Consider the following 19,253-nt stretch of genomic DNA (forward strand, 5'->3'; position numbering starts at 1 on the left):
CTGGGGCAGTTCCACGTCCTAGTTAACATCAATCATTACGTGGTGAGAAAGCTGTGGTAGAGAATGAGCTGCTCTAATCACCGCCCTGAAAAATAACACAAGCTGTTTTCAATGTCTATTTTGGCCCCATGTTCCTGTAAGTCTCCTCTTTCTTCAGACACCCCTCTATCGAGAAAACAAAACTCCCATTCATTGCTACAGAAGGTATAAATTGTTGCAACACTTATGAAAAGAATTCTGTCAGGATCTATTCATTTTTGTTTTTGAACAGATAATTCTATACCTGAGAATTTATCCATTATAATAAAAGCACCATTTAATTAAGAATATAAAAACACACAGCTATATGATGGGTGGTAATCAACAATTAAAAAATAAATAAATTCCCATCTGAAGAAATGGGGTTATTTTCAAATATAATATATTCCTTCAAAACAACAGTCTACAGTCATTACAAAGACTTTTTTGATGAATACAAGATTAGTCATAGAGATTTTTTGGTGCACATATTGTTTATTATTTCCACTTAAACCCTCAAGGGAAAGAATCAAGTAGACAATATAACACATTCACTATAGAGATTTACCTGATGAACTCTTACAAGAAGACAGAGGTGCCACTGGATACAACCAAAGCACAAAAGATTATCTTTGTGTAAAAAACACAGGGTCTCTATACCAGCATTTCTCCAAGAATCTGCTTTTTCTCCCTGTCCAGCTCACTTAGTTTGAGTGTTCTGACCAAATTATGAATTCATTCACTCAGCACACAGTAAAGACACACTATTTATCTATTTACCATCCATCCCGTCCACAGGTAGAAAGAGATACTTGCCTCTGATGCCTAACATAACAGCCGGTAGCCTGGGAGCAGCGGCCAACAGACAAACACCCGGAACACCTCACGTCCCTCCTGCCCTGGGAGCCTCCCTGGGTCAGCAGCAGAGGGAGGAGCTGCTTGCTTCTCCAGGGCAGGCGGGGTAGAGCCAGGCGGGAGAGCCACTTGGCCCGCCCAGGGTTTACTGTGGACACACACCTCTACATCCTCAGGGTCTCTGATAGATCATCAATAGACAATTTCTTAAGAATAAGATGAATTCACTAACTGTATCTGCCACAGTGGAATTCATATTTTTTCATAATCTGACCCTACTTCAACACAAAAGTCATCATTTGTATCCTTACTAGTTTTCCTTCAAACACAGAATACATTTTATTTTGTTTTGCTCATGTGAAATGCTCCACCTCTGGTCTCCTTTTGACTCTTTCCACCCGGCTGCACCCACCAGGAGATTTGCATGTTTCCCTAAGGGAGGCCAGAGATAAAAGGCCAGATCTAGTCCTGCTCCCACTTATCAGGAACCACCAGACAGACTTCTCAACATGGGGTTCCCTGCTCAGCTCCTGGGGCTGCTGATGCTCTGGATCCCTGGTTAGGGCAGAGGGTGGATGAGAAAGACAGGCAGGTGGAGAGGCTCAGCTTAAAGGTGCCACTGCCTTCTATGTGGTAGATAATATGGCGTGTCCTCCAGTTTGGGTATGCAACGCATAGATCTGAGAGGGTGAGGAAGATTCCATAAGGAACAAGAGCCTGTGCTTTGGGCAGTGGTGTAGTACACTGTGAAAGATCCCGAGGCCTTGCAAATCTTTGGTACTCTTGAAATCTGATAGTTTTGGAGTATGATTCAAAATCACACAAAAACGTGATTTGACATGAAATATATAGCAAAAAGAAAATTATATAAATTCGTTACAATATTTGTACCTCATTTTGTGATTTTCTTTCTACACTTTAGGATCCAGTGGGGATATCTTGTTGACGCAGACCCCGCTTTCCCTGCCTGTCAGCCCTGGAGAGCTGGCCTCCATCTCCTGCAGGTCCAGTGCGAGCCTCATACACAATAATGGAAACACCTATTTGCTCTGGTACCTCCAGAAGCCAGGCCAGGCTCCTCGGCTCCTGATCTATAAGGTTTCCGACCATGACTCTGGGGTCCCAGACAGGTTCAGTGGCAGTGGGTCAGGGACAGATTTCACCGTGAAGATCAGCAGGGTGCAGGCTGACAATGCTGGAGTTTATTACTGCCACCAAGGTACAAAATATCCTCCCACAGTGATACAGCCCTGAACACAAACCTCCCTGCCCGGGTGGCCCAGCTGCCCAAATACATTTTTTAATCTGGGGAGCAGGCATGGCCAATTCTCTGAGTTTGCTTAAGAGGTGGATGTTGGGGAATCAGGGGGAGAGGTGGCAGCTGAGGGCCCTGGATCATAAAGGCCGTGGCTACACGTCTGCCACCACATGTGATGGCCCAGCAGCTGCACAGCCCTGGCGTGGCAGAAGCCCCAGGAGGCGTGGGTCCACCTGCCCTCTGAGCGCCACACCTGCTGAGAGGGGGAGTTCATCACCTCGTGTGGAAGCACATCCTGACCCTCCTGGTTTGCCTACACTCACCATGTCTGTCAGTCTCCTTAACCACCAGAGAACAGGGAGATTCCTGGGACCCCAGGCTGCACAGCTGCTGGGCTCAGGCAGGTCGCAGGGCATCTTTAGGGGTAGTTGTTGGTCAGGGTCTGAAACAGGTATTTTCCCAGGTTTCCTACTTACTACTCTTCTTTTTCAGTACTTATCCCCTCTCCCCATGAAGCTGGTCTGGGTTCTTATTGTACACAGGCTCACCTCAGGGCTAGTGGCACAGAAGAATTAGTAAAGCCTTGGTTTTTGTACCTTCACAGGACACAAAAGATGCAAATGGAAAAGGTCTTTGACTTTCCTCAATAACATTTTCCTGAGAGTTAAAGTGAGATTAAAAATTCCAAAAGTTGGGTTTTAAAAATAAAAAATATAAGCTGGAAGATAGAAGGCACAGAATTAGCTATATAACATGGAGGGACACAGAAGTATATGAGGCTTCTTTTTTTTCTTCAGAATGTAATAATTTTAATACTCTGGACAGGTGTCAGGAAATGGGAATGGGAAGGGAATATAGGAGACATCACCTACTGGACAATTTTTCTGCTCTTTCGCTTATGACTGACAAAGCTGCAGATGGTAATGAGATTGTGTGCTGATGATATGAAAGCAGGAAGAAGCCCAGCTCTGCCTCCCAGGGAAACTCACAGAGTGGATGGGACTCCCGCCTGGCTTCCTTTGTTGAACCCTGACCCACTGCAGGTTTCATGGAAGAGTAGAGCAGTGAGAGTGGTTTTTGTTTGCAGTCATTAAAAGTGTATTAACATTCGTGTGTAAGGAGATCTGTGGTCATCTGAAGCATTCACGCGACTGAGGAGAAGAGAGCTTCTGAAAACTTATTCTTGCCTAAGAAGTGATCTGGCAGAGACCAAGTGGTTGTGTTGGGGGAGATGCAAAAAGTAGTGGCGTGTTAGCCAGGAGGCCCAGCACACCCTAAACAAACAGTGGAGATGGAGTCCAATGCTCATGATGCAGGTGTCTATTAAAAATGTTTGGCACAGCTTTTAAGAGAAATCACCCTGAACTCCAGGATGCAGGTCTAGTCCATGTGCAGGCATGGGCCAGTCCAAGCAGACCAACTTTCCCTCCCAACTGCCCTCCTCACTGCTGCTCAGACACACCTGGGTGTCTGGTTCTGCTGATGTGCTCTGTGACCTGCACTGAGCATTTGCAGCTCCGTAGCTTTGAACCATGATGAGAGCCTTTGTGTCCACATGTCAGCCTTTGTCCCAGGAATAAAATATGAAAGAAAACTTGCTTTTTTGAGTTATCTTTCTGCACTGCCAGAACTCTCAGCACAGACATGGTTTGGAGCATCACATTTCTTTGCACCATAGAAAAACCAAGAATTGTGCCTTGCATAGGAGAAGCTCATCAAACAAGTTGCTGTTCAAAAAAGAATTGTGACATTCGTGCCTTGACAGATAAAGAATGTATATTCTTAAAAATCAATTATTAAAATAAAGTTCCTACGTCCCCATCTTTCTCCCATCCCTGAACCTCCACCACTTATATTTGACACATCTATGAAATCTCTCCTTTGCTGTCACACCATCCCAGGAACAGCACTGCCCAGTAGAATGTATGCAGGGATAGACGTACTCTCGGTGTGTGCTGAGCAACATCGCAGCTGTTGGAGCCCAGCTCCCTGTGGCAATGGAGCATTTGACATGTGCCCAGCATACCTGAGGACTCATGTTTTTTAAACATAAAGTTTAATCAATTTAAACTTAAATTTGAATAACTGCATATGACGAGAAGTTGAGGGATATTGGTTACCTCAGCCCTGAAGAGATTAACCCTTTCTCTGAAATTTCTCCTCACCTCCACAACCTGGCTCTCCCTGAGGAAGCTCATTCCCCTGCCGCCCTCTCATGGGGTCGTTTCCTCTCGCGCATCCTAAGACCACTGACTACACAGTGCCAATAAGTGTGCTTCCTTGCTGCCCGTGGCCCCTCCCAGACCATTCTCATCCTTCACCCCTAAGGATGCTCAGATCTGAGTATCATGCCATTAAACCATGGCACCTATCACCCCCTCTCTCTTTGAAGTCATTATGCCCTCATATCAATAATTTAATGAAGAAAAAAAGAGTATCAGAAAGGTAAAAGAAGATAATGGGATAAGTTATGTCATAAGCCAAGAAAAGAGTTGCAAATATAGAGTATTATTAAACACAGAAAAGAAATTCACTTTTGGTAATGATGTACTATGTGGCACAGACATTTTGAAAACTATAGTCATACAAAATCACATTTAATGATCTTCATCATTTCGTAAATGGGGTCTTATATACTCTTTTACATACAAGTAATCTGAGGCACAGATTATAGCTTGGAATTTTTCTTAGCACCCGTAAAATCTAGAATTCTATTTGAATGTCCACCTATCTTCTTTCAAACAGCATTACTTTTTTAGTAACTACTGTTACTCAAGCTTGAATAAACAGTGCAATCCTGAGAGTATTGTGCAAAAAATGTTTTTTCCAGATGTAAATTGTTCTTAAAGAGCATCATTTTCAGACATGACATATGGGATCCTGCATCTTAACAGCACCCCTAAATTATTCTTCTATTGCCTGAAGACTGGTCATTAAGCCAGCATTTGAAGACCACTTACTCACCATGTCCCCATAAACACAAGAGTCACAGTGCAGCCTGCTAAATGTTCTAACACTTATTGATCGTCTAGAACACTACCTACAGGTGGTATGACATATGAATAATGGTATCTAACAGGAGAGTGAGGTCAGGTAACATAAGATTTTAAAAACTATGGCTTAAATTTAATTTTTCAAAGTCAGGTTATCAATGATTCATACATCAAGGTCACAGAGATGGTGGCACACATATAGAGTTCACAGCTACGGCTGCTGTGCTGTCAAGGATTTAGAGCACCGGGATCTATAATTGTAAAAACAAAACAAGGAGGAAATGGAGTATGAGAATGTTATTTTTAGAATAAGAAGGACCAAGAAGAATAGAATGGAGTAAAGAAGCTAGTTCAGAAACAGAAACTATCAGGTGAAAATGTGGAGACTCAGAATAGAAAACGCTTAGCATGCTGGGGACAGATGAGTTAGAGAAGCAGGCTAAGGTCTGATGGGGAAGCACTTGACAATAAGGGACTGATCATTGCACCCTGGGAAGCTCCCAAGGCCAAGAAATGAGCATGAGAATGTGGGACAGAGAAATGAATAAAACGGGAAGTTCAGAGTCATCAGGCACAGAGCAGGGACAGCTGATCCATCAGAGTGATGAACACTAAGCCCTTCTTCACAAGATGCAGTTGAAGTCATTGCTGTGTCAAGAATGTAGATTCATCTGTAGAGACAGCACAGTTTCACGTGATGCAAAACATCTGGGACAGTGGAGAGAAGGATCCACAACAGGTTATTATAGAGACTTCCTAGAATGACTTCCCTGTGCAAGACACACAGGACAGGCTAATCTTTATTGTTGCAAGATAGAGCCACCAGACCAGCATCTCATTCAGCTGTGGGGACACAGGGCTGAGCAGGAAGGGTGCAGCTGACGCAGCAGAGATGCACTGGCCTGTGGCCCTGGGGATGCCCTGGAGATGAGGTTTGTGTTTGAGGCTGAAGCACTGTGGGAGGATAGCTATAATGCTGCATACAGTAATAAGCTGCCACATCCTCAGCCTGTGTGCTGCTGATGGTGAGAGTGAAATCTGTCCCAGACCCACTGCCACTGAACCTGTCAGGGACCCCAGATGCCCGGGTGAATGCCCAGGAGATGAGAAGTTTAGGAGCCTGTCCTGGTTTCTGCTGGTACCAGCCTAAGTAGTTCTTCTGGTTGGAGCTCTGCAGAAGACTCTGGCTGGACTTGCAGTTGATGGTGACCCTCCCTCCTACAGACACAGCCAGGGAGCCTGGAGACTGGGTCATCACGATGTCCCCAGAGATGCCTGCAATCACAAATGAGCAGTGACTACACATGCCATCACTAATACATACAAATTTATGTGTATTGGTTTTCTTATTTATCATAAGCAATGAGACTGTTTTAGATAAAATATTATATCTGTTCTGGATGGGAAAATCTCTTTCCGATATAAAATCTTTCCCCACTAAGATCTCACCTGAGGCCCAGAGCAGCAGGAAGATGAGGAACTGGAGCTGGAGCACCATCCTGCTGCTGCTCAACCGTCTGACCCTCAGGCCCCACCGGCAGGAGGCCCCTTTAATAGGGCTTCAGCAGCCAGCTGGGCCCCCAGTGGCCCATGCAAAGCAGCTGGGGGTGTGATTGCACAGTGCCTGTTCAGTGAGCTGTGAAGGAGAATAGTGGGAAGAAGGAGACAAAAATACCATTGCCCAGGAAATCTGATGGTATGCCTACAGAAGTCCCAAAGGCAACTTAAAGCTGTGATTCTCAAGCACTCCAGAAAAATTGCTAAATATGTTTTCAGTATGAAATTTATTTTTTTCAAACCAGCTGAGCAAATTTGAAAACCCAAACTGTAACAGAATATATGTAATTGTGAGGAGGTATGCAGGACACATTTGGAACCTAAAAAGTTGGTGTCAGTACATGAAACGTATTCATGTCCCAGGACAGAATGAGGATATACTGCACACATTCATGTCTTGATCTCAGATTCTTTTTTGAGTTTAAATCCGTCTTTGAAGTTCCTCTTGGACAACTCATAAGCATCTCAACAAGTCCAACCAGACGTTTCATGTTTTCTTCAAGACACACACTGTATAAGAAAATGAACCCACGCATAGCAAGGAACCACCCTGGTCACTAATCTCTGGGTCAACCAGTTCCTTCAACATCATTTGAAGTCCTCTAAGCCTTCTGTCTCCAACCAACCTAAGGTGGCACAGCTCCCCCTGGGTGTAAAAAGTGAAATAGCTTCAGCCCCAAGCACCTCTAGAACAGTTTTTTATTTCTTGCTCCGAATCAAATATAGCTACAGAATTACACAAATAGCAGAATCGAAAACTCTCCTAGGCATAGGGCATTGTGAACTCCATCAGAACCCTTGACCCCATGGAACTATCATTTGGAGAGGAGCAGACAAGAAACAACATTTCTGCAGTTGTTCCTAATCCACTCCCTCTGAAGTCTCTTCCCTAGAGCAATGTGATTGCTCAGGAAAAATGGGGTCATGGGTGTGCAGATGATTTAGTGTATCGTTAGCATACAGCATGAGCAGAATCAGAGGAAGAGAGAATGAGTGAGTGTGGTTTAACACGACTTTCTAGGAAAATGAAGTCAATGGTAATCTCCCTTAACTGTCAGGTGCCCACATAATCTGCTCCCAGACAGTGCTGGTTCCTTTCATCACATCCCTTCAGCAGGAAACCGCCAAGGCACAAGTGAGTGACAGATCTGTACTTGGACACTGTATACAAAAATCATCTGGTCACAGTTTTTTCAGAGCACAATTGTATTTTAATTTTCATTACTAGAAAAGAACCATTTCCATTTTATCCTTTTCCATTTTTTTCTTAACAAGTGGAATTCATTTTGATAAAAGGGACAAGCATTTACCATTTTGATAAAAGGGACAAGTAATTACCACTATAAATGCCTCACACTTATAGTGACTCCTCATCTAAGTCCTTATCTTTGTCTAATCCTTAACTAGGAGTGATGTTCACAGATGGAAGAAGGACATGTGTGTTCCCTCCTCCAAGACCTCACTATTTTATCCTTCCAAAGCTCTCAGTTACTATTGGTAGACTCTTTAGTACTGAGAATGCTGGTTCCAAATCATTTCCATGGTTGTAATGCAGAACAGTAGATGGGCTTTTCCACTGTAGATACTGCTTTCAGCAGCAGACCACAGTGACCTGCCAAGAATGCTTATTACTGGAGCTTGACCGTAAGGAGAATATCTCAGACTTTTTGATAGAGTTGGAGGAATGAATCCCATCTAGTACAAAGAACATTTAGCAACAGGAGCTGTTGGCATCCTCACTAAAGCTTCCCTTACCATGGAACTAGCACAGTGGAAGTCAAAGTGAAGAAGAAATTAGATTCTAGTGATATAAAGAAGTGCCTGGATCAAACCTTTCCTATGTGTTCTGCTGTGGGCTTCTCATTAGCTTAAATATCTGTATTACCTTTATTATCGAATACAGAGCAAATTGAGGTTTCTGCTACTTTCAGCTGAGAATTTGCCTAAGGATTTTGTAGTTTTAACCAACCTAACTCAGTATTGAAATTGGAAACATCACCGTATATTTCTAATTTTCTGTGGGAAAGTTAACGATTTTCCTGTGGTTGTCAAAAATGTTCTTTTTTATTTTAAAATATTAAAAATCCTCAATCTAAGGCATAAATGCAATTATTTTTTATCTTAGCTACAACTCTGAGAGGGGACAAAACCTCTTCCAGGAATGTATTCACAAGATGAAAAGGATCAGAAACACACAAACCATGTACAACCACGTTTTGTAATAAAAATAATAGTAGCAAAATTGATAGCACTGGTGGTCCATATGTTTGAACTAGCTGTCTATGTTCATTGCGTTTCACAAGTTCTTTCTCATCATAAATTGCATCTCTTCTAGTCAGTAATCACAAAGATCCCAACAATCAAAAGTCTGGGACCAATGAGCTTCACTGCTGACTTCTACCAAGCATTCAAAGAAGTCTTAATACCTATTTTAGTCCAACTTCCAAAAAACTTAAGAGAAGGGATGCTTCCAAACTCACTTTCTGAGACCAACATTATCCTGATACCAAAACAGACAATGCTAGCGCAGGAAAATAAAATTATAGGCAAATAACCTGAAGAGCATTCATGGGAAAATCCTTAACAAAATATTAGCAAACTAAATTCAAAAATACATCCAAAGAATTAAACATATGAGAAGCCCACAGCTTTTCCTCAAAGATCAGGAACCAGACAAGGATGCCCACTCTTGACACTTTTCTTCAACATAGTGTTGTAAGTCCAGTGGAAGAGAAGCAAATGATATATTCCAAGCAGAAACTGCTTCCTATAGGGAATTCATGTCTACACTGCATTTCTTCAAAGCCTGGTGATCTATTAAGAGAAGCATATAGTAGGAATGGGCAATTCCCTAGTGTTCCCCAGAAGCCAAATAGCATGTTACCTTGGAGATAGAGGCTCCTAGCCATGTGGGCTCTGGCCTGTGTGGCGGCTCTCTGGTGGAGGTGCTGAGGCTCCCTCACCTCTGTTATGGGGTGTTGTGTATTTTCCTCAGTCTTTTTGCACCACAACAAAGAATTGAAGGGCAGAGACACAGTAGTGAAGCAGAGTAAAAGTTTTATTTACAGTTACTTAGAGTGAAAAAGTACAGGTGACCTCAGGGAGGAGAGGTGCCGTGAAAGGCTGGAGAGAGAAAGTGCATACTCAGAGAAAGGGGAGTGTGTGGGCTACTTCAGAGAGATAGAGATGCTCTAAATATTGGAGAGAAAGTCAAAGTTACACACTTAAAATGTGCAGCAACCTCAGAGAAAGAAGCACCCTGAAGGGTTGAAAAGAGAAAGTTTAAGGTTACACACATAGAAAGTGTGTGCGACCTCAGAGAGAGGAGCATGCTGAAAGGTTGCAGGTACCCCCTTTTAAGGATTTTTCAGAAATGTGACAATGGGCTGGGGGCACAGGCTTATTAAGTGGTCCCCGAATATTTTAAATTAACTTAACACAAGAAATTTACTGCTCTGATTTCTCCCTGAGATACTTGCTTCTTGTTCCAGGAGCATATCAAACAAGATCTCCTGCCTGGCCCCCAAGGTGGGCTGAGTTATTGTGTGTTTGTTAGTAAGTTAAGAATCATACTTGTTAACTTCCTGGATTTTAAAATGCAATCTTATCTTTAAGATGGAATCCTTCCTGCCTTTTACTATATTGTTTATGGCTGGACCTGTTTGCTAAATTAGTTGCCCAGGTTGCAAATTACTTGATTAGGGCTGAAAGAAGAAAAACAGCATATAGGTAAAGTTAAAAAATAAGCTGAGCCTGCATGACTAACACAGTAAAGACATAGGCTATTCTGAGATACCTTCCTTTATCTGGGGAATATTCAAACATTTCCAGGCCAAGTTACTCCTGGCCTTTTGAGCTTTAACTTGACTAATTAAGTAACACTGCGTCTTTTCTGGGTTTCTAGTTTTAACTGGTTAACTTTCTGAGTCCCTTGTAGTGGGCTTTACTGGCCTTAGTTCTCTCTCCACCCCACTCATATCTATTTTCCTGCAAAATGCCTCCACAGGGGAGTCTCCACTCCCCACCTCCGTCCCTGTAACTTACTGCAGGTACTGATGTATGGTATTGAAGGCACCTCTTGTGACAGGGTCCCTCCCTGAGTAGCTCTAGGGGAAACCAGAAAGGAACAAGCATTCTGGGCAGTGTGCTCATGCAAGTGATGGTGATGATGGAGGGACAGCATGCAGTCTGCATGGTCACTAGCATCATTTCTCTCAGAAGTTTGCCAGCTGGTGGAAGGCCCCAGAGTATGTCTGTATGTGCTCCCAACTGTCATCATCAAGTTGGGTTTCATAACATGAAAACTCTATTAGGTGGATGAGTAAATAGAAATGGAGGGAATTGTATAAAATATATGGGAACAGTTTGACAAACACTGAAAGCCTTTCTGGTTAAAATAAATAACAAAGTCAATGCATATGGAGCATTTCTTTTTCTTAATATGAAAATATGTTGCTGGTCAAAATCCTTCCAGACGCCAGACCACAGTCAAAGTCCCTGGGAGGTTGTTAGAACCATGAAGCCACAGGCTCCACCTGACACCGACTATGAAGTCTTCATTTTGATGAGATATCATATCTGTGTAAGTTTCAAGATCATCTGTTTTAGAGCATATTTACGTCAGCTAGAGGGGCTTTTTTCCCCATTTCCATTGAAGAAAATTTTATTTAAAGTCACATATTGAAACACTTTCAAATGTATTTTCTAATCAACACAAAATAAGTTTAAAATTTCTTTTGGGATTATAAACATTGGAAAATATAGTAAATACCATGATGAAATACCTTAAAAATTAAATTAATTAATGGTCATCAAAAACCTGATGAATTATGAAGATGTAAGAATAAATTGAAATTACATGCAATTGTGTTGTTAGATGATTTGGCTTACTTTTGCTTGGTGGGATTGGGGAAAATCTGTTGCCTCCTGTAACTTGAATGAGTTGAAGTGCCTTGGTTAGTCACCATCACCACACCTTCAGTTTTGGCCCCAGATCAACCACAGTCCATAGGCTGGAGATAAACTCATTTGCCTGCAGAAGAAACACACAGCGGAGCCCTGACTGGAACATCCACATAACGGTTAACATGAACATCCTTGATTATAGGAATAAATGTTTAGTATTATAAGCCAAGAACTGTTGAGTGGTTATTTACTGTAGGGACCAAGTGCAGGCCACCCTAAGATGTGCCACTGTGACATGCAGATTATTCTGAACTGAAAACAAAAGCAAAAAAAGACTGAGGAAGATCTTTGGCTTTCCCCCATCCCCACAGCTGCATACAAAAAATTGAGGTGGAGAAACTGCTCCAGGAGGGGATAGGTATCATCACAGAGAGCTATATTTTAATGTAAACTAAGGGTGAATGGCAAGAAGGAATGTGCAAAGCCTTTTAAAATTTCTTTCTGTGTGCCATTATTTCTGTGGGGCCCATCAAATATTATGTTTGCCAAGCATTTATTGTTTTTTCTAATATTCATATGAGTTTTGTCCCCTTTCCTTTGAAGTCTCAGACAACTAGCCATTTCCCCTTGGTACAGGCTGACATATGTATCTTATTTTCCCAGATCTTTGGAAACTATGTCTGTTGATTCCCCATATGGACATAATTAAACTTTGGGTTTTTCTCCTTTCAATCTGTCTCATGTCAATGTAATTCTTAGATCAGGCAAAAAGAAGAACCTTGAGGGTAGAGGAAATTTCTTTATCTGCAGCACTACAAACTAATATTATGTAAAATCTGACTGATACAACATGTACACATTCACACTTTGAGATGCATAGTTTTTATTAAAACCAATGGCATAAAATGAATACCTAGTGTTGGTCCAGGCCAGAAAGGGTTCCCAGGTCTGGGCAACTTCATTCTGGATTCTCTGAGACCAAAAATGACAATGGAATGTTTGGGGGTAAAAAGGTTTACACCAAGGTTTGTTATCCTGGTGGCAGTTCAAGCAATAGAATCATGTCTGCATCTGGCAAATCTGCAATTCCCTTCAGCCTCCGTCTCTGCCAGCCAGGCCTCTCCACCACGATGCAGCACACTAGGCAGAGTTCTTTATATAGAAACACAGACAATAATGGGTGTGGGTAAAAACTGCAATATGTCCAGAACCTCTGGCCTGGCCTCAGTCCTGTTACATAACAATAGGTGTTCACTGCTACAGCCACTCACATACTTCAAGGACAAGGGGTGGAGAGAAGCTGTTCTCTCGTCCCCTCTGTTGTGCAATTGGTCTGGCACCTGTCAGTCACTGGGGCTCCTCCTGTGAAGTTTCTCCCAAGAAGAGCAGGGAGAGAGGTCAGGGCACACAGGGGTGGGGAGAGGAACAGGCAAGCTGGAGTAGCTGCAGGAGAGAGATGAACAACGCAAGGCATTTTGTAAACAGTAAAGAGCTTCTCCCATATAACTTTTCCCTTGACTTCTTTTGGCTTCACCAGTTTGAATAGTTTATTCACCTCACCTGGGAACATGCTTCCTCTGGAGCTGCAATGGGTTATTGCAGACACATGTGGAAGCATGTGCCTGTGCAGTAAGTAGGCTTCATGTGACTTCATTGCACGTACACAGTGGGAAATAGATTAGGATCAGGTGTGGGTCCTGCCCTTGAAAATTCCATTTTCCCAACACTTAGCAATCCATTTGTAAAGAAATATAAAAACATAGAAAAATGTCTTTGAAAAATAAATGTTTGAATGAAAAGAGTATAATTTACTACATATGTGGAATCATCTAACTAGAGCTATCCATATTTAACAGTAAAGAATAAGTTTTTATACATAATACAGAATTATTAAAATGATCACATCCAAATTTAATAAAATTGAATACATAAATACATATGTACATAAGTAAATATGTGTATTATATATATGTGCATACATATTTTTAATGTGCATGCAATTATTTTGTGAATGAAATGGGTTAAAATGACTCAAGTTACTCCCCAAGAAAAATTGGTGTCTAGGACCAGATATACTACCTTATCTGGTTTGCAGAATTTTCTTAATAGTCTTTCTAAGTCACACACCAATTGATGTGTTTTCCTGAAATTATGCATTCTTTTCTTTTATTTATTAAATTATCATTTATCTGCGCTTATAATGGTTTCAATTAAACAACACACTAGTTCCAACATTCACCCAAACTGTTAAGTCCCCATCCCCTCTATTGCAATCATTGCCTATCAGCATAGTAAGATGTTATAGAGTCATTAATTGTCTTCTCCATGCTATACTGCCTTCCCTGTGACCTATATTGTGACTGAAAATTATAGTACCCCTTAATCCCCATCTGCCTCACCACCCACCTTATCCAACCCCTCCACTTTGGAAACCACTAGTCCCTTCTCTGTGTTTGTCAGTCCATGACTATTTTGTTCCTTCAGTTTTGCTTTTATTGTTATACTCCACAAATAAGTGAAATCATTTGGTACTTGTGTTTCTCCACCTGGCATATTTCACTGAACATAGTACTCTCTGGCTCAATCTATATTGTTGAAAATGGGAGGATTTCCTTTCTTTTTATAGCTAAATATTATTCCACTGTGTATATATACCATATCTCTTTTATCCATTCATCTATTGATGGACTCGGGTTGCTTCCGTATTTTGGTGATTGTAAATACTGCAGTGATAAACATACAGGTGTGTATGTATATTCAAATCATGAATCTTGTTTTCTTCAGGTAAATTCCTAGGAGTAGAAATACTGGGTCAAATGGTATGTCTGTTTTTAGTTTTTTGAGGAACCTCCATATTGCTTCCCACAGTTGTTGTACCAGTTTACACTTCCACCAACAATGTGGGACTGTTCCCCTTTCTCCACATCCTAGACAGCATTTGTGGTTGTTTGTCTTTTGGATACTGGCCATCCTAATTGGTGTGAGGTGATATCTCATTGTTGTTTCAATTTACATTTCCATGATGATTAGCAATGTGGAGCATCTTTTCATGTGCCTGTTGGCCATCTGAATTTGTTCTTTGGAGAAGTGACTGTTCAGATCCTCTGTAAATTTTTAAATTAGGTCATTTGTTTTTTTGGTGTTGAGTTGTGTCAGTTCTTTATATATTTTGGATGTTAACCCTTTGTTGGATAAATCATTCATGACTATATTCTCCCATACTGTAGGGTACCTTTTTGTTCTGCTGATGGTGTCCTTTGCTGTACAGAAGCATTTTAGTTTGATGTAGTTCCACTTGTTCATTTTTTATTTTGTATCCCTTATGCAAGGAGATGTGTACAGGAAAAATGTTGCTCATATTTGTATTCAGAAGATGTTTGCCTATGTTTACTTTTAAGAGTTTTATGGTTTCATGACTTACATTCAGGTCTATGATCCACTTCGAGTTTACTTCTCTGTATGGAGTTAGACAATAATCCAGCTTCATTCACTTACATGTAGCTGTCCAGTATTGAAAACACCAATTGTTGAAGATGCTGTTGGTAGGACATAAAAATCATTAAAACCTTCCAAATTTCTTAAATACTCTTATCCTAACCATGACAAAAGAACATCTGACAAAGATAGCTCGTAAACAAGGAACTAGAGATCACATACTTAATAGTAATGAAAATGCTATTAGAAACTGATTATATAGAAATGGCACATGACAGTATCTGCCTTCCGAGGCTGTCCACTTGATGTAGTCTTGAGCCAGTGACCTCTCTTGGGCCCACAGGGTCCCCTGTAATCATTAACTTCTGTCAGGATATGTGAGAGACAGCAAAACAGCCAGGGAGACAGACTAGCAATTCCTGGGGGCAAACACACAATCAGCTGTAACCCAGGGGCATGAACATGTGGGTGTCCCTCTAAAACATCGCAGCAGCCCAGGGTCATAAATACCCAGCCATGGGGGAGCTTCCACTGCTAATATGGCTTCAGATCAGGGCTCAGGATTCAGGACCTTCAGAGAAACAGGTTCTTGAAGAAAATGTAGTAGAGGATTCCCATGCTTACCAGTGTTTTATAAGCTTGTCATGTTTCTGGAAACACTGAATACTCAAGATATCAAAGAATATCAGGTTCCATCATCATATCATAAAAACCAAATAAAGACAATCTAAGAGCAAAGTAAATTTTTTTCAGAGTTCATGTCTGAGTCAGACAAGGGAATGCAGTGATCCGAAATGCAACAGTGTGATATTCATTTTAAAATGTCAATGTGGTCTTAGAACAAACTACGTTATATATTTTGCTGACCTATTTCTCTTCATAAATTTCAGAATTACCTAAAATCAAATCCAGAATTCTGTAAGAATGAGTACATATATATATATGTACATATAAGCTTCCTACCCATAACTTGATATGTTCTGTACTGTTAATCCTGAAAGGAGAAGACAATGTGAGCCCAGGGAACAAAAGCCATCTCTTTTTTCAGGTCCTCTTGGGCTATGGAAGAAACCATCATGCATACAATTATACGCAGGATGATTGACCACTGAAGAAATCCCAGCTTTCAGAGGGGAGCGCACACTGCCCTAATTAGCTGAAACTGCCTCAGTCCCTTAGAGCCAACCCCTGACACTCGGAATCTTTAATAACCAGCCCACACCCCTCTCTCTCCAGTCAACCAGCTCAGTCCCTCAGCCTCCTGCTGCTCTGGTTCCAGGTAAGGCGAGGAGGTCCAGGCAGTTCCAGGCCCTGGTTACCAGCAATCATTACGTGGTGAGCAAGCTGTGGTAGGCAATGAGCTGTTCTAATCACCGCCCTGAAATATAACGCAAAATGTTTTCAATACTTATTTTGGCCCCATGTTCCCGGAAATCCCCATCTTTCTTCAGACACCCCTGCACTGAGAAAGAAAACTCCTCTTCATTGCTACAACAGGAATGTTGCAAGACTTACAGAAAGCATTCCGTCAGAATCTGTTTGTATTTACGTTTTGCAATAGATCATTCCATACCTGGGAATTTATCCACGATAATAGAAGTAAAATTTGATGGAGAATATGAAACACACTGCTATATTAACAGTAGAAAATCAACAATTTTAAACAAAGTAAATTCCCATCTGTATAATTGGGGTTATTTTCAAATGTAATATAATCCTTTGAAACAATAGTCTATATATACATTACAAAGACTTAATTTGATAAATACAGGAGTAGTCATAGAGGGTTTCTTTTAGGTGCACATAGCGTTTATTATTTCCTCTGAAACCCTTTTAGGAAGAGGATCAAGTTGTTAATATAATGCATTCTCCCTAGAGATTTTCTTGATGAACTCTTTAGAAGAAGAAAAAGGAGCCATTGGGTGCAACCAAAGGACAAAAGGCTATTTTTATGTTAAAAAAAGCAATAGGGTCTGTATACGAGCATTTCTCCAAAAATCAGTTATGTCTTCCTGTCCAGCTCACTTAGTTTGAGTGTTCTGACAAATTATGAATTTATTCGCTCAGTGCACAGTAAAGACAAGCTATTTATCTGTTTTCTATTCTTCCCATCCACCAGTGGCAAGAGATACTTACCATCTAACACCTAACATAACAGCCGGTAGCCTGGGAGCAGCAGCCAACAGACAAACACCTGGGAGCCTCCCTGGGTCAGCAGCAGAGGGAGGAGCTGCTTGCTTCTCCAGGGCAGGCGGGGTAGAGCCAGGCGGGAGAGCCACTTGGCCCGCCCAGGGTTTACTCTGGACACACACCTCTACCTCCTGGACACACTCACTGTCTCTGCCACACGGGAATTCATATTTTTTCATAATCTGAACCTAACTTCACACAAATCAACACTGTTTCCTTATTAGTTTTCTTTCAAACACAGAATACATGATTTTTCATTTGGCTCACACGAGACCCTCCTCCTCCACTCTCTTTTTGACTCTTTCCACCCTGCTGCACCCACCAGAAGATTTGCATATTTCCCTAAGGGAGGACTCAGATAAAAGGTCAGCTCTAGTCCTGCTCTGACTTATCTGGACTGAGCAGATAGACTTCTCAAAATGGGGTTCCCTGCTCAGCTCCTGGGGCTGCTGATGCTCTGGATCCCTGGTAAGGGCTGAGGGCGGATGAGAAGGAGAGGGGTGTGGGGAGGCTGAGCTCGGGGACACCACCGCCTTGCATGTGAATTCTGTCTTCATGATTGATAATATGATGTGTCCTCGATCTGGGGCATGCAATGCTTAGATCAGGGAGGGTGAGGAGGATTCCAGAAAATGCAAGAGCCTGTGCTTTGGGCAGTGGTGTACTACACTGTGAAAGATTCCCTAGGCCTTGCAAACCTTGGTTCTTTTTAAAATTGAACTTGTGGGATATGATTTAAAATCACACAAAAACATGATTTGACCTGATATACATAGCAAAAAGAAAATTATAAATTTGCTTGCAATATTTGTACCTGATGTTGTGATTTTTTTCTCACTACTTTAGGCTCCAGTGGGGATGTTGCATTGATGCAGACCCCACTCTCCCTGCCCGTCAGCCCTGGAGAGCCGGCCTCCATCTCCTGCAGGTCCAGTGAGAGCCTCCTGCACAGTAATGGAAACACGTATTTGCATTGGTTCCTCCAGAAACCAGGCCAGGCTCCTCGGCGCCTGATCTATAGGGTTTCCAACCGTGACTCTGGGGTCCCAGACAGGTTCAGTGGCAGTGGGTCAGGGACAGATTTCACCCTGAAGATCAGCAGGGTGCAGGCTGACGATGCTGGAGTTTATTACTGCCACCAAGGTACAAAATATCCTCAGATTCAGGGCCAGAATACATGCTGGGTTCCAGGTGTACTTTAATTAAAACCATGTTTGACTCATAAAATATTGAGTAGAGAAAGCCAGTAACTACTTCTGCTCTAATGTTAACGGCAGCTGACTCACTCAGCCGGACACAGCAGGTCCTTTTCTTGGGATGTTCTCTTTTCATACACTGAGGGTGGGATTTTTAATAAAATATAGGATTACCAGGTGAACTTCATCTACACAATAAATAATGTTTTTCTGTAGTCCCAAATCCATCTCAAATATTGTATAGAACATACTTATGCTTATATGTTGTTTATTTGAAACTCAGATTTAACTGGGAACCCTATTTTTCAATTTGTTTTGTTTTGTTTGTTGCTGAATCTGGAACCCTAGATGACAGAGATTCTCCTAGACCATTTACTTTTTTACACTAGAAGAGGCATTAATGAAGTCCCTTTCAAACCATACTTACTAACAGAAAACAAGAATCTGGATCTTTGAAAAAGGCCTCATGAAAACCACTTGGTTCACATGCAAGTTTTATAAAGAAAGTTCCTGAAGTGATTCTTGCGCATGCAGACTTTGGAAAATTATCTAGCATGTGAATGAACATAAATGTTTTGAAGTTTATTATCTCCATTAACCTTCACTAGAACCCTATGTGATAAATACAAATATAATCTCACTTTACAGATGAGAAAATTGAGGCAGAGATATTTTAAATCACTTGACTTTACTAGGCTGGGATTCAAGCCCAGTTTTAATGATCAGGATATGTGCTTATTCATAAACACCATGCTATTCTGTCTTCAATTAATGTAATAAGATATAATATCCAAAATTATATTCATAGGCAAGAAATCATGCCTCTTTCTGCTATTTCAAAAAATA

At 41.5% G+C, this 19,253-nt stretch overlaps 1 gene segment (V, D, J or C); it reads left to right on the forward strand.

Moving 5' to 3' along the window:
• The first annotated feature begins 1,368 nt into the window (after nt 1-1,368).
• Nucleotides 1,369-18,413, forward strand: LOC130682670 (immunoglobulin kappa variable 2-30-like). The segment is given in 3 exon segments: nt 1,369-1,431; nt 1,796-1,877; nt 18,140-18,413. Coding segments are annotated over 3 exon segments (405 nt in total).
• The last annotated feature ends 840 nt before the right edge of the window (nt 18,414-19,253 follow it).

The sequence above is a fragment of the Manis pentadactyla genome, chromosome 2 (genome assembly GCF_030020395.1).
Source record: "Manis pentadactyla isolate mManPen7 chromosome 2, mManPen7.hap1, whole genome shotgun sequence".
In the NCBI taxonomy this organism is placed as follows: domain Eukaryota; kingdom Metazoa; phylum Chordata; class Mammalia; order Pholidota; family Manidae; genus Manis; species Manis pentadactyla.